This window comes from Synchiropus splendidus, chromosome 1 (genome assembly GCF_027744825.2).
Source record: "Synchiropus splendidus isolate RoL2022-P1 chromosome 1, RoL_Sspl_1.0, whole genome shotgun sequence".
In the NCBI taxonomy this organism is placed as follows: domain Eukaryota; kingdom Metazoa; phylum Chordata; class Actinopteri; order Syngnathiformes; family Callionymidae; genus Synchiropus; species Synchiropus splendidus.
Window position 1 is genome coordinate 6,628,448 of NC_071334.1, and position 8,989 is coordinate 6,637,436.

The 8,989-nt window shown below is 48.3% G+C and overlaps 1 protein-coding gene across 4 annotated transcripts in view; it reads right to left on the minus strand.

Annotated features, from left to right (window-relative positions):
- The window catches only part of LOC128762354 (discs large homolog 1-like protein), a 92,586-nt gene that overhangs the window by 83,446 nt on the left and 151 nt on the right, over positions 1-8,989 (minus strand). For all 4 annotated transcript variants that reach the window (XM_053870563.1, XM_053870580.1, XM_053870571.1 and 1 more), the window contains exons 1-4: positions 8,780-8,989; positions 6,270-6,440; positions 2,891-3,569; positions 1,450-1,525 (exon numbers count right to left, since the gene is read on the minus strand). The exon at positions 8,780-8,989 is cut by the window's right edge. In XM_053870563.1, coding sequence (XP_053726538.1) covers positions 1,450-1,525; positions 2,891-3,569; positions 6,270-6,440; positions 8,780-8,798 — 945 coding nt within the window. In that variant the 5' untranslated portion in view covers positions 8,799-8,989. The remainder of the gene's footprint in view (positions 1-1,449; positions 1,526-2,890; positions 3,570-6,269; positions 6,441-8,779) is intronic.

Below are 8,989 nucleotides of genomic sequence, written 5' to 3' on the forward strand. Positions count from 1 at the left end.
AGAGCAGAAGACAACTCAACACAGTATTCGTCGCAGTAGAAAGCCCACAGATGGACAGCAGCGCTCGGACCGTCCTACCTTGGAAGTGACGATACAGATGCACTCCATCCTGACCAATCAGATCGACCAATCCCTTGCACTACAGCATCCTGCAGGAACAACTTTCCCATGCCAGCACTCCCAGACGCTTGTTGCTACCGGTAACACATCGCCGCCAGTCTGCCTTCATCTCCTCTCCATCTGCCTCTTCCTCCCTCAGTCTGTCTCCTCCCTTCTCCCTGGCTTCCCCTGCACCTGTCTCTCCATCACGGCGGCGGCAGAGATGGAGAGACTGGAGCAGCGGCCCCTGCACACCTCCACCTCCTCCTGATGTTTCCAGCTGCTGGATCGGCTCAGCAGCTGGTTGCTACGCGCTGACCTCAGAGAGCCGCTGCACCGGAGCTTGTCTCGGCACACGTGCAGAGCAGAACCCAAAAATGGCAGCGCAGAGCCAGGTGCAAGACAGCGTATACACGGGTGAACAAACAGACTCCCAGATGTGAAAACACACACAAACACCGAGCAACATCAACTACACACTGCTGCGTTATCAGGTCAGCTGCGCCAGAGACGGTTTGGGGATAAACAGCAGCAGAGCGGAGGATGTTCTACTTTCAACTTTCACTGAAGATCCGAAAAGTGTCATTCTCGAGTGAGCTCAACAGGAAGAGGCAAAGAAAATAAGCTAGCACCAAGCACATTAGCAACATTTTATATATCTATATATATATATATATATATATATATATATATATATATATATATATATATATATATATATATATATATATGTGACAAAGGTGGTGTCGTCGCCTGAAGTCTCTGGACCCTGTTAGCAAAAGTTGTCGGACTTAACGTCCATTTTCGCTTTTGAAATTGTGTTGGTGTTACCGTTGCTATTGCTGTTCACCAATATATCCACCAGGGGGAGCAGCACGGAGTCAAAACTTTATGACCACAACAACCTCCAAAACCAACATGGCGACTGTGGAAGAGTATTGATCATGTAGCTCTTGCACAAAAGAGGAAAAGGAGGCAGACACTTCATTGATCCAACACACTATAATTCCAGCCAGGAGTGTGATGCTGAGGTGACTCATTACCATGTAACAGGTGGTATTTGTGGCTGCTAGCTTGCAGACGTCACGTAGTCAGGTGGTAGCATGGTCATGTGACTGAGAGGTCATTGTGTACCTGGCATTGACCTCAGTCTGCGCTAGGTGGTTGAGATGGACCACTCTCTCTGGAAGTTACTACACGTTAGAAAACAATAACCAGTCTGAACAACAAACACCAATAAAACTTTGAAATCCACATGTTGCAGATCACGTGTCTGCACCACAATTCACTGTGACAGCACAACCGTCACCGTGAATCCAGAACCTCAGCGGAGTAGCAACATGGTCTTACCTTGACTGGGGTGAGGGGCACGGGGGGTCTGCCAGGGCTGACTGGAGAGACCTGCCGGGGTCCGGGGCTGGTCGGACTATCCACAGAGAGAGAGAGCTGAGGTTAACACAGACTCGGGAGAGGTTCCAGTTTCAAGGTTTTCTCACGTCGGATACACAAATAGACGTCAGGTTCTGTATAAACCAGCTCAGCTCTGGCTTTGGACCACAGTGGCCTGAACTCACGCAGTTGAAAGAGGAGCTTGTCATATTTATGATTCTGACTCTATGAGTCGATCGTTCTGTCTGCACTGACCAGTTGGACTCACTTCCCGTCTGAGAAATTTAGGTGAAGGAGTCTCTTGTGGCTGAGTCATGCAAGTGAGCAGACGCACTCAGTCTAGGCTGGACTGGGCCAGCCCTGATTTGGATGTGACTTCCAGCCAGACAGGCACAGATGAAGCCAAAATCAAGCAAGTGGAGGTCAGTTTAACTGAACCACAGTCGCAGCCCACATCAACCAGATATTCCCACGAGAAGGATCAGTTGAGGCATCTTTCAGGCCCATCTTTGCTCCCTTTCTGTACGAAAATGTAGCCATGCGTTTCAAATGTCACTCAAGCGTTACCGTCACTGATCACATGCTTCCATGCCTTCTTTACACTGGTATTGCTGTTCACCAATCCGTCCACCAGGGGGAGCAGCACAGAGTGAAATTTTTCTGATAACAATAAACTGCAAAACCAACATGGCGACTGTGGAAGAGTATTGATCATGTAGCTCTTGCACTAAAGAGGAAACAGAGGCAGCGTGGAAGGAGGTGGTGGATGGTGAGGATGTTAAATATATCACCACTGCAGGACGGAGAGTTTCAACCATTGTTATGTCTTCTCCGTGTCTCATTCGAGCTACGTATCGGGTAGTAACAGCAACACTGCCCCCCATGGTTTCAGGTGGTACTGCTCTGTTTGGTCTGTACCCGTAAGCTACAGAGGAAATGAAGGCACAGCATGGACAGAAGGATCCGTCCGAACGTTGAGCATAAATGGGCCTTAAGCCTGCACTGCCTTGTCTGTTTCAACCTCTTAATCTTTTACCTTCAACAGAAAGGGAGCAACAGTGTTGTGGTATTTACATTCAAAGTTTGTTAAGTTATAACTAATGGCTCTTGAAAACTACATACAATTCTTGGAGGTTACATGGACGTGCTGTCAGGCAGAACACTTTGACAAGTCAAACATCAGATCCGACTCCAGGCTAAACACACTTGCTCCAAGTTGATAATGAGACGACGTGATAGACACCTCTTCCTCCGTCTGACCCTCTTCCTCCAACACGCCACAGCCAATGTATCGGAGTCTGTTTCCCCCTGGAGACTTCTTCTTGACTCACGTAACTTCTCATCCCACCCCTAACGCTTTACTTTAGGCAGACAGGGATACAGACCATGAACTCCGACTTACCTCAGACGAGATCTTTTGGACGGAGTTGCTGGGGGATTTGTTGGGGACGGGAAGAGGAACTTTCCTTGGTTGGGGCTCGTCGGACTTAAACCGGGACTGACAGTTCCTGCTTCCTTGCCGGTGGAAAGAGCTGCAGCCGTGACTCTGTTGTGACCTGGACTGGCAGCAGGGGTTCTAGCGCCGGTGGGGCTGAGCTTGTGCGGAGCGGATGGTGACACCAGACCCTGAATGGTGCCGGACACCAGCGCCGAGACGGTGGTCATGCTGTGCTCGCCCGCAGGTTGTGGTGAGGAGGCTGCCGGGGCTTTAGTTCCGTTCAGTGATACTTCAGTGGGTGTCGACTCGCCCGCTGCTGGTGAGGAGGGTTGGGGAGATCCGGTCTGAACTGGTGGGAGTGGAGCTCGGTACTTTATCTTTCCGGACTGCGATGTACTAGACTGTCTAGAGAGGGGCTTTATCGGGGACCCTCCTGGGGGAACCGGAGGGGCAGGGTACTTGAATGACCTGGGCTTAGCTGTTAAAGGTTTTGAGGGCGACTGTTCGGGAGAAGGCTCTGTGGGAGTCTGAGGTCTCTCTGGTGGCGGGTCAGATGAGGCAGAACGCTTCTCTGGACTGTTGGACGGAGGCATGGACGCTTTGCTGTCAGCCATGAGGGTCAGCTCGTAGAACTCCTGGATGTCTGAGGATGTCATGAAAAAGCGCTTTAAAGATCAGTCCTGCAGCAGCACAACAAGGTTGTCGGTGCAATTCCAGCTCAAGGAGCAAACCTTCAGTGTCCTTACTATATTTTTCCTCCTGGCCCTCCGGGTTTCCTCCCACAGCCCAAAGACATACAGAGGTGAAAAGATGACTCTACACTGTCTAGGTGTAATAGTCTGTTTATGCATCCAATGAAGGACCTCGCACTCCATGTGGCTGGGGCAGACTCCTGACCCCTGGAGGCCATGGAAGGCACTGAGCTGAAGTTACAACAGTTTGTCACCTTGTTATATATGGGTTTAAGAAGTGAAACAATATTCAATAACGATCATAATGAAGTCAGAGTCGACTGCACTGTCGGAGCATAAATAATGTTTTAGTGGCCTCTAGTGGTAACGAGATAATACTGCACCTAACTGTGGCTTAGACGTCCCAGGCGATTCAACTCAGGATAACTGAAAATAACTGTGCGTCGCTGTAATCGGGACAAAAATAAAGGACCGAGCATCAAGTGATCTTGAAGACATGGCTTCAGTCGTGTCTATATTTCATTATGTGGTTGCAATATTGGCTTATGAATGCAGATATCTTTGCTGTCACCTCTTGAAATGATGCGACCCGACGGATGACTCATTCAGCTTTATTCCTCCCACTTCTGTCGCGTTCCACTTTCCCCTATTTATCCGCTCATTACGTCAGCATGACAAGTGAGGCACGGACACGCCCAGCTGAATATGAGAGTTTACAAAACAGATGAGGAGGCAGCGTGGGAAGCGAGACAGGAGTGGAAGGCTGTGTGACAGCAGCACAAAAGGAAGACAGGGGTTTACACAAGAGCCACGGTGCAACCGCTGGCCCTGCGGTTTGTATCGAATCGACGTTCCAGAGAGAAGAATAGACAACTTTATGAGATGACCAGCAGCTCAATCGAAGGTCAAAGTTCAAACATTGACAGAAAGGAGTCTTTGTGTGGAGCGTGTGCGAACAGAAACCTGTTTCTGTTGTTCATTGAGCAACAGCTTAAACAACAACGCTTCCTTTGAAGCACGTCCATGTCTTCAGGTGACTGTGTGTGAACTTGTGTGTGTACTTGTGTGTGTGTGTCCTGCTCTCGGGAGTACACACTGATGGATCGGTGCCCACAAGAGTGGTGTAAAAGAGGGACAAGTCCCGAGTGCCAGAAGACAGACAGAGAACAGCAGAGGCTCTAATACGGAGCCCTGAGGAACTCCACCTGAAACGTGCTGTGGCCACCTGGTGGTCAGATCGGACCAAAACTAAATGGTACAGATCCATAGATACACGCTGTGTGATGGGGGCCAGAAATTAGAACGCAATCATCAACGCTACGACCAGAACTAGCACCTGTTTTCCAGAATCCCAGGTTGATAATATCTCATCAAAAATGGACGGAATATTGGACTGACCTAAAACTACACAGAAAAACTAAAAGATTTATACTGTAGATATGCAACGTTTACAGAATTTTTAGATAGAATTTTGGAGCCGAGTCTACGGTGAGTGAGAGCTTGTTTTTCTGAGAGTGTCTCCAACTTTTAGGGATCACACAAGCTGTTATGTCAGGAAAACCTCTGGAGGAACCGTGACGGCACTACATCATGTGGAGGTCCAGAAGGTCTGTCTAGAAATCTCATGGCTCGAACGGTCACCATCGAAGTGCAGCCGGTGGGCGAGCACCAAGTCTTCAGTGAGTCACTTTTTCAAGGGTGGGGCCAAGCAGAGACCTGTTTCAGGTCTAGAGACTTGTGGTCTACAGGAAGGTTTATGCTAAAATCACAGGCGACAATGAGAGCGACACCATAGTTCATCATCCAGGGAGTCACAAGACATGGTAGTGAACGAGAGCTGTACACGCTCTAGTCGCGTTGTAGTACTGCAGATTGGTCATGGTCTCGGTCCTGTCTCGGTCTCGGACTGGGTGGACTCGGGATTTCTGTTCAAGACCGGTCATGGACCGGTCATCATTTTTTTCTTTGTTATTTACAAGGAGCCTCAAACTGATCCACAAAAGGGCCACACTTTGCTGCAACAAATCAATAGGCGACCCAAACACCAGTAAAGTGTCTGAAGTCTGTCAGACTGGTGCTGCTTGTTTCAGCCGACTCCTGCTTGGTTCATGCCGCAGCTCATGTGTGGATCCGTTTGAGACGCCTTACATACACTGTCCTGGTCTCGGCTGCTGTGGCCCTGACTACAACACTAAGCTCCAGCATCCACTAAACCAAACCTTGAGCTTTCCAAACAAACACACCTGAAGGAGTTTCCCAGCTTCCTGGCTTTTACATTCTCTGTTGTTCTATTTCACACAATGGGGCCAGTGAGTAGATTAACATTTTGATCTCATGACGCTTTCCTCATGAAACATTTGTTTACTCCAACAACATAACAGAAACTGTCAAGAACGTTCTTCAGAATAATCCCAGAGACACTCTCAGAAACGTGGCAATATCTTAACCTTGAAAAGCATTGGCAACTCTTGAGCTTCTTTAAAGTTACATTTGGAACCGATACAAAATGTGAGATTCATTTGCCATTAATCGCGAGTTAACTCGGCTCTACTGCGAGTATTGTTCTGTATTTTATCATTTACCAGGGAGAAATCTGCAAACATCAGCATAGATTGAAAGAAAAAAGTGCGCCCTCTAGTGACTGTACTCACCGAGCAGGGCGCTGAAGAGCTGACTCTGGAACACGTTGATGACCCGGTCCAAGCTCTGCTGCAGCTGCTGGTCCTCCTCCACGCCGCCATGCTTGACCCGCTCCAGGCCCTGCTGCCTCTGGTCCAGCTTGGCCCGATACTGCTGGAGAAGCTCCAGGGCTCGCTGAGCGTCTGGAGACCATGCCAAAGACAAAAATGAGAACTCTACCACTGCCAATATACAACTTCAATATTGACACAACTTCATGTACTTTCACATCTCCAGCAGCCTCACATCCTACTACAGATCCGTACCTCCACCTGAATATACCATTTCAAACACTGAAACATGAAGAATTAGTATGATCATCCCATTATCTTGTACTTTCAATATTGCTTTATCTACCCTTTATACCTGGACAACAGACATCCCGACTCCTGCCACTCTTTCCACCTCTGCACAACTTCCACTCTCTACACCAGTGCTTTTCCGCCTCTCTTTAGCTTTTACATTCTTTGCCTCAGCTTGCTTCACAACAATGATTCTTCCTCTCTTCACATTTTGGAGCAAAGGTGTCTGGATCTGTGTTTAGTTTTCAGCCAACTTCAAATTGTCAATAAGGTTGTGAAGTGAGATGTCACGTTAGCTTGGACATTAGCTCTGTTAGCTCTGAGGTGCGGACAGTCTTTGGCGTCGTGGAACGTCTCATCGTTCTGTCGTGAAGGTGTGCGGTCACGTAAGAGGCGTGTCAAAAATAGGGCTGGGAATCAATGAATGAATTTGGTATATTACTGAACCAAACGATGGAGCCATACATACATTTAAACAACCAATTTTATTTTATTTTGCTTCAGTTTGACACAAGCACAATAAATCACGATGGTGGCTATATTCAAGGTTTTATATCACCTTATTTAAACTAAAGCTCTTTTAATGTCTTGAAAATATTTGTATAAGAATTTCAACTTTATAAGAATGTCAAGTCCATTCAGAGTAGTGGAAACCCTGGTCATTGTGCAGTGAAAAACCTCCCTGAACCAAAGCAAACAGATGCTTTTGTTTGCTTCTGTTCAGGGATTCCTCCATGTTTGTTGTTGTTGTTCTCATCCTAGCTGCCAAGTGTCTTGTGCATCAGTGTGATCAGTGGACCAGGAATTATCTTGTTAAAGTCCCACCACTAGTTTAAAAACAACTAGGAGTCACGCATTTCACCGGCTTCTTCACTGCAGCGAGTGATGGATCAGTCGCATCAGCATAGATCTATAGTGTATAGAAAGGATGTGACTGAATCCATGTGATCTCCTCACGTTGGTAGAGAGTCAACAGGATCTAGTCGTTCATGGTTTAATGTCGTCATATCACCCACCTCTGTCTCGTGAAACTGGATCATTTCCCACGCTGCTCTACACTCTACAGCAACTGACGCTAGTGCTTAACACTATTTCTTCCACCACCACAATAATCCTATTGCCACTGCTACATCCAGACAACTAGAACCCTGCTACTTCAGCTAAATGACTTACTATTACAACTACTACGGCCATACTTGTGAGTACCATAACTAGAGTATTTGCTGCTCGTAGAAGTAGTAGTATTTTAACTGCTGTGAGCAACTACAAGCAAAATACTGACTGAAGTCTCCACTAGTACTGCAGCCCTACAGCTACAACAACCATTGCTACTAAGTAGTACGCCGTAACTGATACTACTACTACTACTGTAAGTACAATGAGAGATGCTGAGGGCCTGTTGGACTGGCAACAGGGGCCGCTGCTGGTCCACTGGAGAGATGGTGTCTCCCCAGTGTGGCCCCAGCTGCAGGAGGTTTCTGGACCTGACCTCAGAGGGGGTGAGGAACATGGAGGGGGTGAGGATGGTGCCTTCAGGGGAAGCGTGACGGCACATATGAAATGAGTCTGGAACGCAGTCATTAGGAATTTGGACAGTAAAGACGATACCAATTCGGTTAGAAACAGATTCTCATATGGAAAACAGCCACAGACAGCACCGTACATTCAGCAAATATTGCATTGGATGTCAACAGCAACTGGCAGCTTTAGACTGAAATTCACTTCCCCAACACCAGAGCTGTATTTCCAGTGAAGACGCAAATGGACAGAGGGATGAGTTGGTTTCCCAGCCTTCAAAAAAAAGGGGAGTCCGTGAGTTAGACGCTGGAGTTAAGCAGGTCACGGGGGTCACACACCCACAACCGACGGGCACATCCAACCTGCGTGAACAAGTGTGTCAAACTGACAAACGTGCACTTCACAGGGTCCGTCAGTAAATAACCACCAAACGTCTGCACGGCTTTCCTGATCAGGCAAAGCTTCCGTTTGAATTTCCGCACAGGGAAACCTGAATATAGCGTAGGTAATAACAGTCGCGACGGTTGGACGCGTTCGGACGTGATGCGTTGACTAGCGTTCTCAGAACTTCCACCGCGTCAGACGCATTTAAAGGGCCACATTCTCCAGCGCTAAACCTTCGGAAATAGTCGCACGTGAAGAGTAAGCAACAGCAACTTTACCTTTCTGCCGCACAGGCATGCTGACATCCACGCAGCACCGCGGGCTGGGCGGGTATCTCTGGCTCGGGCTGGCTCCCGCTGGGAGTAATGCCCCGAAAGCGCGCGTGTCTCCCGCGACCACCGACTCCCGCACCGGTCCAACAACTGTGGCTCCACTCAGGTCCAGCGGGACGGTGTTTTCATCCGCCGCCGAGCTGGTGAAGTTGGGAA